Source organism: Scomber scombrus, chromosome 4 (assembly GCF_963691925.1).
Source record: "Scomber scombrus chromosome 4, fScoSco1.1, whole genome shotgun sequence".
NCBI classification, from domain to species: Eukaryota; Metazoa; Chordata; class Actinopteri; order Scombriformes; family Scombridae; genus Scomber; species Scomber scombrus.
In genome coordinates, this window is record NC_084973.1 from 22,015,726 (window position 1) to 22,033,572 (window position 17,847).

Below are 17,847 nucleotides of genomic sequence, written 5' to 3' on the forward strand. Positions count from 1 at the left end.
AGACTCGTACTGTTGCCTAGTTACATGAAAATGAACTGGTATTATATTGTATGAGCTAAACTTGAAGTCAGAAGATGTCGGATATATTGTGCAGGTGGCTGAACGAGGAGCTCCGGCTGTCAAAAGCAGTTGGTAAGTGTGCGTTAAGTTACGTTTTTTTTACCTAGCTACACCTGCGAGCTGAATTAAGCTAAGGCTAATATGGTGGTTTGGCTGTTCTTTGGCACATGAAAAGGTGAGCTATGTGAACTTACAAAGCTAAATGTAGAAGAGCCCTTTTAGAGGTTATCAAAGTGAATAAACAAACATTAATTAACTTATCAATAAGGGCAAGGGATAATGGGTGATGTTAGGAGCATTTTACATTTTTAAAAAGAGGACCAATATTTATTAATTGTTCTTTTTTTAGACCTAGAAAAACCTACAAGTTAAATTGAATTGCAAAGACAGGTAACTGACTGAAACTGGACATTTTAATATTGCTTAAATGATTGTGTGTTTGTCTTTACAGAGCCAAAGACATTTGCCAAGGATTTCTCCAGTGGTTACCTAATTGGGGAGGTTCTGCATAAATATCAGTTGCAGAACGATTTCAGTATGTTTATGAAGAAAGAGTAAGTTTCCCTCTCTCCTTCTCTCTCCTACCTCGAATCAAATTACTTGTGATGCAATAGTTGACTATTGCTTAACATCCCCATCTCATTTTAATTGTTCATAATAACTCATTTTAGTCAAATTTTTTCTCATAGCACCTCCGTCTCCAAACTGAACAATTTTACCCTCCTTGAGCCTACCCTCCATTTGTTGGGGATTTCCTTTGACATGACCACAGCCCAGGGACTGATGCAGGAGAAGCAAGGGGTCGCCACACACCTCCTTTACCAGCTCTTCGTCTCACTAGAAGAGAAAAAGAAAGCAGAAATCAGCGAAACAGTGATGGAGATTATGCAGCCTGCAGCCAATGCTGGCCTGCACAAAATAGAGCATGAAATCTATTCTGATGTAAGAGGGGCTGTACTGTATGTGTGCACATGTGGTGGGGGGCAAATGTTTTTGGACGGTAGCCCTCTCTTTAGTTGTTGTTTTGTTCTGTAGGAGGAGATAAGTAATCTTGGTCTTTATCAGTAAAGATAAACTGTTTGACAGTCTTTAGTCTTTCAGCCTTTCTGTATTTATTTATGTTTGAAGTCCAAATTATTTGTGTATTGTAACATCACTGTCCAACAAAAACATGTAATTTCAAGCAACTGACTGTCTACCTTTTTATATAGCGACTGCACCAGGTGGTAAAACGTGACGCAGAGCTCAAGCTGCAGAAAATTTCTCAGCACTATGAGGCGAAATGCCAACAATTGAACCATAGGACTTCAATGTCGCAGCCAGTCCAGCAGAAGAGACAGCTCAAAGTCCAGGATGAGAAGAGAATGAAGAATACTGAGAAGGTACTGACGACCATGTAAACTAAGTATTGTATTGTAATACAATTTACCTGTATTCACTTAAAACCAGGTCAGAATTTGTCATTATCAACATGATTTTTTACATATTCTGTCTCAGTCTCACATCTACAATTCAACTGCAGCAAGAAAGGTTTTTCCTATCTTTAGTCACAAAATCAACCTTAGCTGCCTAATGATAGAATAAAAAGAACCTCACACTGCTGACAGTATTGACCATGGGGAACTCTGTATATTGCAGCTGCACGCATATCGTCAGAAGCACAATGACATCATGACTCGTAACCAGGCCGCTATTATCCATGTGCCAAAGCCACCTCCCTACACTTCACTGCTCAACCTCAAGAAGAAGCAACAGCAGCAGCAGCGACGCCGAGAACAACAAGCACAGGTCAAATCCAGATAAAATAATAATGTGATTTGTTAATAATCCACAGCGGGAATTTGGGATTTTTGGCAGAGTCAGCTGCAGATTTGTAGTTAGAGTGTTTCATGTTACTTTTCCTGTCAAGGTTTTCCTTGGGATTTTTCAAATTTGCTGGGAATGTCAACTGATGCTCCAATCTCTAAAGCTATTGTCATGCCACAAGTCAGACAGCAATTAATTAAGTTCTCACAGCACATTGGTGACACATTTGTCCAGATTATTTTTTTAAAGGAGTGACATGGGAGTCCTCGTCTTTCTGGTATAATTATAATTTTTGTCCATTTTGTCATGCAGACGGTCCAGACTGAAATAACCCAGTTTGAGACAAACAGGAAGAAACCGGTTACTTCTGGTTTTGTTTCCTCTTCAAGGTGAGAGACAAATAAACATTCTCAAAATCAGTATTGTTTTCATGTAGTGTACATTTTTAAAATTTTCGTTTTAATGGAGTTATATTGCAATCTGAGATATTTTGAACAATGACTTAAATGTGATTCAAACCTTTTCAATTCATTAGTGATCAGCCATTCACTGGAAATTGCCATGAGGATTCTGGAAGTGGATCTAAGGTCTTACTACAATCCAATAGCAAGTACATTCAGGAGATCCGCCAGAGGTTGCAGGAGAATGCTGTAGCTTGCGAGCAGAGAGAGAAAAGACGAGACAGATTCCTGGTGGAGCAGCTCAAGTCCCATGAAGCTCAAGAAGTGAGAAATGTTAATATATCTAATGTTAACAGAGATTAATACCCACTCAAAAGACATGAGATATTATTCAGTTCAATATTTTTCCCCTGAAGAATCTGTAGTTATAATAGTTTTGCAAAGTAGGTTTAAAATAAATCTCACACATCTTTTCTCTCTGTCCACACACATTTTTGACATGTCATTTAACCTAAAGTTGATAAACTAATAGTCACTTCTGCCCTCCCCTGCAGGAAGCAAGACGAGAGGAGCAGCTGGTGAAACGCCTGACACGTCAGACTCAGCAAGAGCAGCGCTTGGCAGTGCAGCTAGTTCAGATCCGCATGCAGAAGGAGGTGATCAGGGAGAATTGCCTGTTCAGAGAGCAACAGTACCAGCAGCGGAGAGAGAAGGACTTCCAGGAAGCTCTGGAGAGGGAGGCGGTGAGATAGGATAAGAACGGAAGAAGAATAATCCTCTCTGTTGTCACTTTGTATTAGACTGTATCAGTGATAGTGTGAGTGGTGTCATAGAGGGTGAAAGAGAGGGAAAGAATGCTAGGTTGTATTGTATCAACATGGTATTTGGTATTATGCAGAGATAGACTTTAAAGGGACAGGTAAATGGTGAAGTAACTATATATGAATCAGGACATAAATACATAGGATTATCTGTTGTATCATTCAACTGATTATACTTATACTGCAGATGACTGATTTAGTGTAAAAGAGGGCAGAGAGATGGACAGTATGAGAGTAGATACTGCCATGGTCCATTACGGTTTCAGTGTTAAATACGGGGAATTTTTGTAGTTTAGCACCATGGTGTGGTCATGTTCTCAGAACAAATTGCTGTGTGATGAAATCTCAGATTCTGCAGTTATTTGGCATTTACTCTAAAAAATGAAAACATGTTTTTTAGGAGATGATTTAGGTTTAAAAAATCCAAATGTAATTAAAAGTATGAAAGGTTCAATTGAGTATGGCAAAGTAGGAAGCATAAACCCGATACAGCATTTTAGAGCTGTTGTGTCTATTCCATTAGATAACTATTATAAAATCCTCCTATGATGTTTCTCCAACCTACAATATCTCTTATCTACTGACTACAAAAACTGACATTATCTCTGACATTATATTGTATCTCTTCAAGGCTTTTTTTCCTCTTCCAAACCCCACCAATTCATGTCTTTTGCACAATAAATCACCTATTTAACATCTTCTATCTTCCTTAATTACTTACAGCAGTGGACATTTATGTCATGACGTTTACACTCATTCCATCTCTCTGACTGGGGCCTGATTCAGGCTTTGGCTCGGCAGGTTAAGTTGGACCATGCAGACGAGATCAGAAAGGAGCTTGAATTCTGTAACAGGATTGCTGCCGAGCGTGCTCAGAGCAGATACAAGAAGCACTTTAAGAACTGCAATGGGATTTTGGAGCAGATGATGGACTTGGCCACAAAGGTTGGAGAATATCGACTGCTCACTGGGAAGTATGTAACACAGTTGCTTTCACTAAACCATGCATATGGTTCCTGGCCTTAAGATGATCAATTTGACTTCTTGATTAGTCGAATAATTAATATATGCACATTCCTTAAGTGTTCCATTGTTTAATCAAGTATTATTATCAAAAATATATTGTAAAAAGTTGTTAATCATCTCATATCTAGAGTTAAAATTTACAACTTTGGCCACTTTGTGAATATGGAGAGCCATTCCATATTTTTTGCATATTTAATATTTACTCTTGAATCACATTGAAGAGCATCATTTAATATCAAAACAAAACTGTTTAACTGTTTCTGAAATCTTGGGGTAAAATAAAGCATATAAGGCTAGACAAAACAGTAGGAAATTTGTGCAATTTGTGCACTTCTTTCTATCCTTTCTGTCCTTCTAAAGGAGACAAGAATTCAAAAGGTATTTTAGGGCAGTATTGATGAAGTGAAATCTTGTTTGAAAACTAGTATTGCGATCCACTGCTAATTTAGATGCGAGTCAAAAAACTTGTGATCAAATTACCAATATGGAAAACTTTCTTGTACATCTGACCATTTGTTGAATAAAACCAGGCGATTTCAACACTCTGTCTGCTTCTTCTTATGATAATATCAGCATCACTGTCATAAAAAATATGCATGTCCACAAAAACCTGCACTATACTCAGTCTGTACCACATGAAGATATAGTACATATGTACAGTATGTATCCGACTGGCTATTTTTTTTTGTCCACTGAATCAGCTCTTCTACTCTTGGTCAGGTTAACTATGTTGAAAAACGCAGTTAAGTTTTAGCATTTTTAGGCCCCATCAAAATAAAAATGTATTTATTTTGAATACATTAAAAAGGACGTGGAAGATAGTTCTCTCTTTCAGTAAAACCCTGTGTTTCATTACAGTCCAGCTTTGCCTCCTCTCAACCAAATGTTCTGCTGTGTCCTGTCCAGTCTGATTCCAGAGAAGCTGATGAAAGAGTGGAAGGAACTGCTGTTCCATGGGCTGCCTCTCTATGAGCCGATAAATATGGAGGGCCAACAGCCGGGTTTTGAGTTCTCTGCCCCACTAGACCCTGTTGAGATTAAAAAGCAGGAGATACTCAACAACCAGGACTATGATGAATATACTGTGAGTTTGAAATTAAATGTAGAGTGTGTATGTCTGTATATATGCTTGCACACTTGCGCATACCTTGTGTGTGTGGATTATGGACTGAACAGCTTGTTAGTTAAACCCCAAGTGATTGGTGATTTCACTAGCAGTGTCACGCATGACCATACGTGTGGAAAGCAAACACAGCAACATTTTTTTGACATTCATAACATTAAGTTTGAACTGTCCATGAACAAAGATCCTCTTTGTCTTAGCTGTGTGTTCTGTTTGTCAGAACATGGTAGGTGAGTGGGCATGGCCAGAAGAAGCAGGGGAGACCAATTTACCCCCAACCAACAACAGGATTCTTGGACATGTTGTTCTGCGGCTAAGGAACATTGTCCATCCAGCCATCGTGGAACCCCCCACACCTTCATTTCCTCACTTTGTGCTCAAAGCCTGTGTCCTGGGCAAGTTTTGCTCTGGCAAGACCACCTGCCTAGCCAAGATTGCTAAAGGTACATGACATGCAATCTGAGCAGAGATGCATGTCTACACACATATCTACAAACACCAAGTCACACATCTTAGTTATATTTACTATTTAAGTTATATTTACTTACTTATATTTACTATTGGTTAGAAAAACAGTTGTCGAATGAGATTATATTTGTTTCTGAGTGTGTGTATATGTTTTCTGCTTTAGCCCATGACATCTATGTCTTATCAGCTGACACACTGATTGAGGAGGCAGTGACTGCTTACCAGAATGGAGAAGAGGTAAGTCAGAAACAGTGTAAAAGTATTGTACCTTCAATAGTTTGCATTTTTTCTGAAGTCGTCACAAATTCTTGCCTTCAGAGGATTTTTTGGAGCTATAAAGGAGATTCATCATTGCACCTTATTAAAACACATTTACAGATCACAGAGCTAAGGGGAGAGGAAGACAATGATCAATTGCTCATATCTTCCACAACACTTAAATCTGGTAGGTTACTGAAGTCACTATGATTCTATTTTATCTCATTCTACACTACATATTACAGTAATTTTCTGGTAATAGAAAGGCACTGCATATTAATTACTCCATACAGATGATTGTTTTATTTGATAGTATGGGCCACACTGTGATATTTTCATTATTTTTTAAGATCTTGACACTCAAGAGGAAAGTAAAAACACTAAGGTAAGAAAAAAAAAGTTTGTATGTAGCATTTGTGATTTTCTGACAGTTTTGCATTTAATCACACATGATTCAACCTCTATTCAAACTAACCCACCTGATTAAAATAATGTAATTTAAGAAATGTTTTATTCTAAATATTGAATAATGAACATTGATTGATTGAGCCATTTTCATTCTGAATCTGTATCTAGTAATTGGTATTAAGCTCTCTCATATCAATGTTTTTTTCCCTCACTCATCATAAAGTGCTTACATGTGCCCCTATCCCAGCTTTCTATCCGGGCCATGCAGGGAGGAGCTGCAGAAAATGAGCTCAGGAATGGCAGTGCCATCCCTGATGAGCTAGTGGTTAATATTATAGTAGAGGCAATCAGGTAAGTCATACTGTATCATACTGTATGGAGATGAACATTTAATATGAATTCACAGGGAGCAAGTTTTCTTTCCAAGTTTTGTTGCAATATCCAGAGGGCACATTTGCAAATATGGAACTCCCAGTTTGCTAGGTTAAAGAGATCCCGTATGAATACTCCCATATTCGTTACCATAACAGTTATTTTAATGAATTCACTGTATCTCTAGGGAGTTTCTTTCAGTCTCTGCTGAAAATTAGGAGTTGATGGCTGAATCCTGCCTTTCATCCCTGGACTTTCCCTCTCTGCCTCTTTCTAATGAGCAGCAAAGTTACTGTGACCGAGTCCCAAAGCTCACTTTTGATGGTACAAAGTATTAAAACATTGTTTTGGCTTTAAAAGCAGTATAAACCACAGTATGAAATAATCTTTTTTTTAAAAAAGATTTTCTTGGCATAGACGCCTTTATTTAGCAGTAGACCGACAGGAAACATGGGAGAGAGAGGGGGGTGACATGCAGCAAAGGACCTCCGACTGGGATTCAAACTGGGGTTGGCTGCGTATATGGCATGCGCTCTAACCACTTGACCACCTGCGCACCCAGTATGAAATAAAACATGAGAGAGCATTACAGCAGGATTGTCCATTTTATGTCCTCAGTCATAAAATTTTATCCTTATTTCTGTATACAGCGAAGACAAAACAAAGAAATGATCCCTTAAATAAAAATGTGTAATTGATCGAGGAGAAAAACAAACACAAGCCTCTGAAACATTTGTTATGTTTTCACCAGGCAGATTCCAGCCGGGTCAGGTTGGGTGCTGGATGGATTTCCAATGAACATCACCCAGGCCTGTCTGCTAGAGAAAGCCCTTGGTGGGTCTGTAGATGTAGGTAGTGAAGTTGTAAACAGCAGGACAGACCTTGCTATTGATCCAAATCCACCGCCACCACCACCGCCACCAGCTCCTGCATTGGATGTGGTTGTACTGCTGGATATTTCTGATGAGTGTGTTGCCAGACGGGCTATCAATCAAACGGGTATGTTAGAGTGGTTGCCGATTAATGCAGTGTATCTGTGTGCCAGCAATTATCATCTGTAAGTTGATGTGTATACGTGTATACGTGCACAGGTGATCATTTACATGTATTTGTTTGTGGCTGTACATGCTACTCTTGTTTCCAAAACAGGTGCAGATACTGATACTGCTGCTACAACCTCTACAGAAAATAATATGTTTCTAGCACAGATTCCACACAGGTAAATAAAAACAAAAAAACCCGACCAAAATTAGAATGAAAACATTACTATTAATGCATGAACCTACGTCTAATGTCTGTCATCATTTTCCAACCTCAAGGATCACAGCTTTTCAGGACACTTGGCCCAAACTAGAGGAATGGTTTGGTGGGAAGCAAAACATTTTGGTTCACGTTGATGCAGATGTAGAGGAGGAGGAGCTTTGTAAGAGGGTGGAGTCTCTCCTGCAGCAAGTTATGATGCAAACACAGGAAGGTAACTGGTTCCATTTTAGTAGTAAGTGAGTGTTAGCTGACTCATATACTATCTTTTCCTTTATGATATCAAATATACAATTGACACAAATTGTTCACCTAACAAGCACATTTGCTCACAATATTCCAACTCACTGTCTCATCAGCTCCTGCTAGTCCTCCTGTTGAGGATGATGTAGTGTTGGACGGTGAGAAAACTCAAGTCTCCTCATCTGCCACACCTGCACCTGTAGATCAAGATCCGACTCTCACAGGCCAAGATCCGGGCCCCACAGACTCCAGTAACAGCTTTAATGAGCAAAAAGATGAAAGTGTGACGTCAATTTCCAAATCCAACACAAATTCCCCGAGAGGTGATTTGATCAGTGGTCTGTGGATTGCACTGTTTCTTTTAAATGACTTCAAGTTACATAAGAAATTCAACTTTGGAGAAGATTTAAGATATATCTAGCCACTGGGAACATTATGTATTTCTTTACTGATAATGATTTTGTAAATGAATTAGTAAATTAATATGACACTATGAGGCGTATTTATCAATCATTAACTTACAGTGAATATGATTAATTTAATCTTGTAATAGTATCAATTAACATCTTTCCTCTGGGTAATCAATAGGTCAGTCAAGGAAGGCTTCATCTTGTTCATTGACCAATGAGGATTCTCAAGGAGTCCCTAAGAACCCACCTGAGTCTGCCTCTCCCCGACCAGGTTCATCCAGTTGGGTCTATGTGGATGAACTTCTGCCCCCAGTAGGATACAAATTCTATCTAAGCTTGCTTATCAAAGTTGGAAGTGCCTCCTAATTTCCCATGTAGTAACTAGTTTTGTCATGAAACGACATGCCATTCAGACGCACTCATTGAGGGTAACCACAAGATGGCAGAAATCTGTTGCATTACACTGCCTGTTTTAGCTTTATCCTCTTACGTCCCCTGTTTTATTCATCTTTTCCTCTGTCTCATCACCAGGAAATTCCAGAGTACCTGTGCTCCCATTGGGATGTAGTGTGCGACTCTTACGTGAGCAACATAAAGGCAGTTATGGAGGCACTGCGCTCAGAACACACTCTTATTTACCATCACCTATTCAACATCAGGTATTTTAAACATTTTATTTTATTATTTACTATATTTCATGTAGTACATACCATTTCTATAATGGACACATTTCTGTGCCTATCCCCATTTTTATAAGATGTATACTGCTTTGAGATGCATACTGTAATTAGTTGACACTTTTCATGCATTCATAGATCTATGTATCTGATAACATCAAAAGCTACTGTCACAGAACATCTGCCCTGTAAATCCTACAGTGTACACCCATGCACACTGTATGACTGAATGGAAAGAGCCACTATCTTGTTAGTAAAAATTAGTTGATGCTTTTTTAACCTATACTGTACCACATTTTGTCATAGCTGTAAATCCAGGACCAGACCCTGAACCAAATTATTTTCAGCATCTATTAGATGCAGATTGTCACAGTCAGTTTTACTCTTGGATACAGCAAGGTGTAACCCAAATGGTGACAGAAATCTCTGACAAAGAGAAAATTAATAGAAAATAGAAATAGAAAATTATTACACAATTATTTTTGATTTAATTTTGCATGTTAATGTAATCTGGTTTCCCTATACCCCAAGAGGGAGTTTATGTTTTTTAACCTAAAATATTTTTAAAATACTGTATGCGCAGAGAGGAGTACAAGCATTACTTGGGGCGTCCAGACCTGAAGCAGGAGTTGGTGTCTCAGTGGCAGAAGGACTTCAACAAAATACCTGATGATATGAGAGAAGATGAAGATTCAAAAGCAGAGCTACATCAGCGACTGGATGTAAGAAAAAATCATAATATATTACATTACAGATTTTACTCAAACTGATAAGTTAAAAAAAAAACCTGCTCAAAAATGAAAATATGAAACATTAGAGGTGTCCTGATGTGTGTGCAGGATCTGCGAGAACGCTTGTGGGACATTAGTGACAAGCGTAAAGAAGAAGATGAGCAAGAGAGGGCTTTTCTCATGGGTGATGGATGGTTAGAGGATCACACAGCGGTCCTATTCAACCACCACTCTAGACTCATGCAGGTAACATTTTTTTTTTCTATTTAACCATCTGTTTCTGTTCTGTAGTTTATAAACTCATCTTTTCGTTGATGATTACACCTCTCTGAATACCTCTTACATCACTGTTGTCTGTCCTCTTTGTATTTATGTTGTATAGATGTACTGGGTGTACTCTTCTATTTATCTTATCAGTTAATTTTTTTTCCAAAACTGCTATCTCCTTTGTTTGAATTGTTTGTGTTGTATAGGTGGAGTTGAACCGTTTCCAGGACACACTCTGTATTCTCAGGGTTTACTACCTGAGCATGTACAAAGAAGTGCTGCCTGAGCCTCCTTCTGACTTTGTCTGTATCCCCCTACTGGACACTCCAGATATGAATGATCAGGAAGAAAGGCAAGAATCACAAAATTAATCGCCAACTGACCACATTGATACAAGATAAAACAATAAAATTACAAAATTGTGGGCAAATTAAGGAAAATTAGTGAAGAAAGTGACAGAGTGATTTTGTCTCAACAGTACTGATCCAGCAGCCGCAAGTTTGTCTAATCAGAGAAATGATGGAGAAGAGACAAGGAAAACTAATTTGTAAGGGAGCCATAACACACAAAATGATTGCTTTATGTTTTCGTCAGTCTGTTTCATACATTTAAGGAATGTTATTTCCTCACAGTCCAAATACTCTGCGGCACAAACATTTGCACACATTTACTATTTTCTCCTCTTCTCCAGTATTCCCCTCCTCCCCAGATATCCTGACTCGCCAGGAGTGGACTCCAAGATGAACAGCCAGGGTCAGACAGAACCTGACAAGGTCATTTCAGATCAGATTTCCTTCCTCTCTTCATGTGTCTTTCATTCACTTACTATATTTGTTTATCTCAGTTGATTTAGACTCTACTACATTATAAGACTTGTTGAAAAAATAAACCTCCTTGTTCTTATTGAATGTAAATGCAGTTTGTGCTAATGTTCCAACAGAAAAAATAATTAAAATATTGTGCAGTCCAGTTGTAGCAGTGACAGATACTGATTCTGTTTTTTCTAGTCACCCCATGAGAAACTGATCTCCGACCACAAGGAGGCACTCGCAGCCATCAGCAAATTGGTAATGCTCTGTGTGTGAGAGTATATGAGTGTATGAGCATACTATGGAGACATTTTAATATTCCTGACGTGTATTGCTTGCACATGTGTGCAGGTATCAGAAGAGGCCCGTCTGAGAGACATGGAGACAAAGGAGCAGAAGGAGAAACCACAAGAAAAGGAGAAAGAAAAGGAGAAGGCCCCTGCAAGTGCAAACAAAAAGAATAAGGGCAAAAAACAGAAAGGCATGTCTAGTAGAGTACTGGTTTATATATTATCATATCAAAAGTACTGTTAGAGGACTTTAGAAATCTATCAAGAGGTTCTTTTGAGCATGTGCTATGTGTTGCTGTCATCTTGTCTTTTGTTTGTTTTGTATCACTTAACCAAAACGAGCACAAATAGAATAGATAATTAAAATTAGACAAATTATACAAATGTTGTAATTAAAGGGTTTTTAAAAAGTAAAAAAATGAAAAAATGCCAGGTTATGATTTTTACTGTTGAGATCAGCCTTTCTTCTCCTCTTTTGGCCCCGATAAATTTGGAAGTGAATGTAAGGTTTTAAAAAAGGACTACAAGTAGATTATGTAGATATTATAATATATTTCAAACTTTGTGAAAAAAAAAAAATATATATATATATTTTTTAGACAATCAAATGCAAGTATTTGTATTAATTAATAGTGAGGACTATTTAATACACATGGTCTTAGACCAAATTGTAGTCAGTTTATTGCTGTCACCATTTGTACAAATAATTGAACTGACTGGTCAAATGAGAACATGAACATGAACTGTAGTAATATTTCTTTCCATGATAATGATGATTCAACAGTTCTACATTATTATCTTCCTCTGTAACTTGTCTCTCCAGGCCCACCATCCCCTCCTCCTGCACCCAGCCCTGCACCCTCTGATGAAAAAAACTCAGAGAAGGCTCGCATTCACGAAGTCAGATGCAAAATACATAAAGAATATGCAGCTGCACTGGATCACGAGGGTATGCTCCTAAACACATGAAGAGATGAAGTAGATTATTTATGCCATATTTAATCATCATATTAACATATTGCCAAATTATTACATTTCTGAGTGGTTCTGTTTGTGTGAATTATAGTCATAGTCAATAAGTTTAAATATTTGTGTTGCACTGTTTGTGTATGTGTGTGTTTTCCAGAGCATGCAGTGAAGGTACGCCTCGTGTTGGTGAAAGGCCATGGCTTAGTGTTGCTGCAGTCTATGCAAAGCAGAGCAGAAGAAACCTTCAGCAACATGGAGAAGTGGTTAGAAGCACGTTATCTTGCAGAAATGAAGAGGTAGGGTATGAGTGTGCTCCTGTTGCATTATTATTGTGAAGAAAGGTTGATTGTGCTGATGATGTGTTATTATTTATTTCACACCATATACACATATGCGTAATGCTTATTCTCCATTCAGAATGAGCCCTTATTAACATGTTCAAGGCTGGTTAGGGGATTTGTCCATCAATAATTATACATATAAAACATATTGGACTTTTTATGCATGTCTCTGATTTTCTCTAGTATTGACCAACTAGCAGAAGTGGTACGCTACCACATAGAATCTGGTGCTAAGCTGCAGAATGAGCTGGTGTTGGTATGTAATGTCTTAAACTACTGTATTGTTGTTTTTATGTGAGACATTTTCCCCAAGTTTTATAATTACAGAGTTGCGACTGCAGGACAAAATTGTTCCTCCAGACTGTAACATTTGATAATGGGCCAGAATCTCTTTTTCTTCAGTCTTACCTTTTTAAGAATTCCTATATTTGCTTCTCCAGGAAGGAACTGACTTCTATTTGAATGGAGACTGCCATTTGGTGGCTAGCCCGCTTCCCCCTCCTCGTCCACCTCCTCTGGAGAAACCCACACGATCCACTCTGACCATTGTTCAGTTGGAGACACTCCATCAACATCTGTGCAACATGGCTCCATCAGGTTCATATAAGGGAGACAAATTGTAGTATTTTAAGGTCTATCCATCCATTTGTTCACCCATAACTCCTTTTCCCTCTTTCTGTCTGTCAGGCTTCATGTCCACATCTGTGTTCTCCAGTTTGCTGAAGGACATCATCTCTGTTAGCATGGGCAGCAACACTTTGCCTGAGCCTTGGGTCAATATCAATGAAACACAGGTACTTATATCACAAACTAAAAACACAGAATTGAGGGTAACAAATAAAATTAAAGTGGTACTAAAATGTTTTTCACCAGAAACATATTTGCACTTTTCATGTGAGAGGCGTTGTTTGTTGTCATACAACATGCATACATGCTTTTTGAAGCATGTGTGTAAGATTTGAAAAAAAAAAAAAATTATAAGCCCTAATAACTACATAATCAGATAGTACCATACTGTCTAGTCTCACGCAGTCTAAACATTGATCCTTTGAGATATGAAGAAATGTTATTGTCAGAATCTATCCAAGAATGGTCCTTTCCTCTCCTGTCTGTAGTTGATGGAGATAGCATCTCTACTATTGGATGACTATGAGCTGATAGACTGCCGTCGATTCCTGCTCAGTGCTGCACTTCCTTGGCCATTTCCTTCCTTAACACACCTGTTGGCAGTGCTGCAGCGTTTCAAGGCAGCTGATAAGGGTGACACGGGCTGGATCAATGAGGAACAGTACCTACAGGTTAGTCTCACATGCACAGAATCAAACACACAAGTTGAGAACAAAGAGGGATATGAACAATGAATGTATAGTTCACATTGACACACAGCCCTTCTTCGCTCTCGTGGCATTAATGTATAGTGAGATTCACTTTCTATAAACCTGGATTCATGACACAGTGCCTTCACATTTAATTAATACAGTATAGTGTACAGTATATAAAATAAATGCTGTATAAGAATCTAAACTGTATTATTCTGTAAGTGCAAAGAAACAATTGAGGTGTTTCTTTTTTCCTCCTTCCCTCATTCTTTACTCCCAGACAGAGTTATGGTTTTCCAGTGAGAGTGTTCAGTCCGTCCCTGAGGACCCCTCTGAGCCTCTGCCTTATGACCGTCTAGCTAACCTACGCAAAGTAAGTACCTGCAATGCCTGACAACTGAATTCAAAATCACGGTAAACGTTTATTACTCCAAAAATACAAAGTGGTCACAAGCAACATAAAAGAGGAGAGAAAAAACTTAAAGGTACAGGACTTTTTTTGTTGATATTTCTAATGATTTCTTATTGCAAATGGAATTTTGTCTTAAAACACAAACTTAAAAAGTGTTCAGTCATCACTTTGTCCTGCTGACCTGTTGAATAATCTTGAATAGAAAAGCTCAAAGTTTAATATCTACTGTGTGTCCAAATGAACTGCTCTACATGTAAAAAATCAAATTAAACAACATTTGTGTTTGTTCCTCCTTCTTAGTTCTTTTTCCAGTTGTTTGCGGACCACTCTGTCTCTCCACCTCGTCTGGACTACGTGTCAATGCTGCAGTACTTTGCAGCTGATCCTAACCCCAAACAGGGGTTCATCAGAACACTTAGTGTTGTGAAGGGACAACATCTCAAGCACCCATCATTCAGCCATCTTGTCAAGGTGAAAAAATGTGTGTATGCAGAAAATGTATGTCAAGAATGATTTTGTAATAACATGTGCAAGGTTTTTCAAATGGTTGATCATTTGTTTTGAAATACAAATCTGAGTAAAGTAATAAAATGTAAAGTAACATATGAGTGTTAATGTCTGTCTTCCGTCCACAAACAATCTCACTACATTGTTGTGTCTACAGTCTATGCCCAGTATAGAGGAGGCTTCAGAGTTCAGCTCCTCAGAGCTTGATGGAGAGTACAAGGAACAAGACACTCCGTGCCCATCAAGCAATTTTTTTGGGGAGCAGCAAGTGTCCATCCCTGCTGTCCTTGCTGTCATCTGCCACAGACTCACTAAGATGAAAGATGACAGCCCTCTTCCTCCAGGGTGCATGAGTCAGCAGGAGCACACTGAGGTATAGCACAGTGGAGGACCAAGCTGTGCTTTTAAGGAAACAAACAAATTCTGAAATGTCTGGAGGAAAAATATATTTACAATAATAATAATGATAGTGAAGATATAATAAATTAGACCTTTTATAATAAGTTTTGATGAAATAAAACTTTGCCCTCTTGGTATCACTTTCTATATCTTACTTTCAATATCTTGCCCCGCAGCACCTGGCGCATATATTCACAGAACTTGGTTTCGGGCCTGAGGACCATATCCCCTTTTCAGTTTTCTCTCAGCATCCTTTCACCCAAGGCCTTATGGAGAGCTCTGTGCACCACCAGCTCATAGTAAGTCCCTGTCAAGACTCATCTGCTTTTTCATCTGTCCCCCCCTGCTGCAGTGTCTGTTTGGTGAAGCTACACAGCGTATCACACCTGCTGCGATCAGTCTCATATACTCTGCATCAAGACTGTCCATCATCACATACACTGACTACACCCATTGTTTATTTTTAAAGCTGCTGCTATTACTTTTGAAATTGAAGATATTTATATGTGTATTTTGTCATCTTTCTTTTTTATCCCCCCACCACAATTTGTTACCCTGTCTTTCTCATTTTCAACTCTTATTTTCTTTCTAAAATATCTCTCTCTCGGTTTTTCTCTCTCTCAGAACATTCATAGAGTACTGGTGGCCCAGCAGGATGAAGGAGAGACTAACAGCTTGAACGTTTCCTAAATGATAAGACACATATACATACTGCTGTGTACATCATGAAGAACTCGTTGACTCAGGAAATGGAGAAATATGAATCATTCTGTATTTTGAAATATTCTGATTACCTCACTCCAGTAGTTCAATCCAGTAGTGAATCAATAAATTTGCAGCCATAGCAACTAAATGCTAACCTTATCTTGTCTCAATATTTGTATAATTGATGAAGACTGGAATAACGACATGAGTGAAATGACAACAGTAACATCAGTCATGGCAGGATTGACCCCCTGACTAGTTCTCTTTTTCTGATACACTCCAGCAGTTTTTCTGACTCACTTGTTTTTCTAATGACCTCTCTGACACAGAAAAGCACTGGTCACGGCTACAATGAGTGCATTGTCCAGGATAACCTACATGTCAAGCCTGACTTGCCAGCAACAGCCTGCCAGGACACCCATAACCCTATTGTAGCCCATTCAGCAGGGGCGTGTTGTGCTACCTTCTCTATACCTCTGTATACCAATCAAGCCAATGCAAAGCTGACCAGAAAAAAATAAAATGTTATATATATATGTTTTCTTTTTTTCTGATCAGGCATATGTATATATAAATCTGAAGTATATATATGCAGGTATATGCTTTCTAAAGACAAAAATCATTTATTTTTTACTTTGTTGTAAATTAAGTATGGGTGTCAAAAGGCATGTTAACAGTTGAATATCATACTGTATTACAGAAAATATAATATAGAAGAAAAAAATGTGTATAATTATAAAACTACAAAAAGCCCTGACATTTCCTGTTAACATTTCCATTCATATAATTTGATACAAGGAGGGCTAGGAGAACCCTCAGCCCCCCTTTCCCACTCGTCTCTTGTTCCCTCCCTTTCATTATCACTGTAGGCCCTGTGCTCCTGGATGTCTGAGTGTCTGACTTTTAGAGAAAACGGAGCCACGCACATGTCTCATTTAGACAGAGTCATACACACAGACTGACATCCAGAACTTGCGGAATAATAAGGAATACATCAGTTAATTAACGTCGGACAAGACAAAGCAGACCAAATGCATTCCAGGTACACTAAGTGAGGATTTGGAATTTCCCCCCATATCAACTTGACAATGCAGACTGTTTAAAAAGAGGAGTCCAACATGAGATCTAAAAGAAGACTTTCAGGACCAAACAAACTGTGCGCTGACAAGAGGATTTTGCCAACAATGTCATTTTCCTCAGTTTTACGTTGGTAATCCAGTGTTTCGTTCCGCTGATTTGTTGTGCATTCTCGTTTTTCTTGGATTTTTTTTTTTTGTCTGGCCCAGTCATTTACAGGATCTAACTTTTGAAAAAGTGAACTTTCTCACAGAAAGAAGTGTTGTTCACACAGGTTTCATCACAGTTGACTTTTGAATTTGAAGACTGTTTATCAAACTGTTAGAGGACTTGGCTGCAGGTCAGCGTGTGGTGAAGATGAAGATGGGAGTTGTATTTTGGATGTTTTTCCTCCTGGCTCTTCCAGTTGTTCAGTCTGCCAAGATCCTGACTGTCTGTCTAATTGGTGAGTAGGGTGGAAGTGATTGTGATAAAGATATTAATTTTAAATATTTCTTTACTAATATGAATAGCTCTCTGCCAGGCTGGTTACTCAATAAAGTATAGGTTGTTAAAAGTGGAAATGATCTATGTGTATTATATGCTTTTTAATATAGTATATAATAGTACAGTCACTGTTTGAGATATTCTCTGTCTTCTCCTCTCCAACAGGAGGAAGCCACTACATGTTATTAGATGAGATTTCTCA

At 38.4% G+C, this 17,847-nt stretch overlaps 1 protein-coding gene across 1 annotated transcript; it reads left to right on the forward strand.

Annotated features, from left to right (window-relative positions):
- The first annotated feature begins 74 nt into the window (after positions 1-74).
- Positions 75-16,115, forward strand: spef2 (sperm flagellar 2). Its single transcript, XM_062417877.1, has 36 exons — positions 75-132; positions 512-614; positions 750-1,002; positions 1,272-1,442; positions 1,699-1,848; positions 2,179-2,255; positions 2,402-2,591; positions 2,822-3,010; positions 3,875-4,062; positions 5,021-5,198; positions 5,458-5,680; positions 5,869-5,942; positions 6,619-6,722; positions 7,495-7,742; positions 7,899-7,962; positions 8,063-8,217; positions 8,363-8,569; positions 8,835-8,968; positions 9,188-9,315; positions 9,917-10,055; positions 10,173-10,310; positions 10,538-10,683; positions 11,041-11,104; positions 11,339-11,398; positions 11,492-11,585; positions 12,254-12,379; positions 12,557-12,695; positions 12,924-12,996; positions 13,181-13,337; positions 13,428-13,534; positions 13,856-14,038; positions 14,340-14,432; positions 14,772-14,942; positions 15,136-15,351; positions 15,554-15,676; positions 16,002-16,115. The coding sequence occupies exons 1-36, from the start codon at positions 75-77 to the stop codon at positions 16,065-16,067; spliced, it is 4,989 nt and encodes a 1,662-aa protein (XP_062273861.1). The 3' UTR covers positions 16,068-16,115.
- The last annotated feature ends 1,732 nt before the right edge of the window (positions 16,116-17,847 follow it).

Bases quoted from the DNA above. Each gene is read 5' to 3' on its own strand.
- spef2 (XM_062417877.1), top strand. From the start codon at position 75: ATGTCGGATATATTGTGCAGGTGGCTGAACGAGGAGCTCCGGCTGTCA. The intron at 2,592-2,821 runs GTGAGAAATGTT...CCTCCCCTGCAG, and splicing joins AGTCCCATGAAGCTCAAGAA to GAAGCAAGACGAGAGGAGCA. The intron at 7,963-8,062 runs GTAAATAAAAAC...TCCAACCTCAAG, and splicing joins CTAGCACAGATTCCACACAG to GATCACAGCTTTTCAGGACA.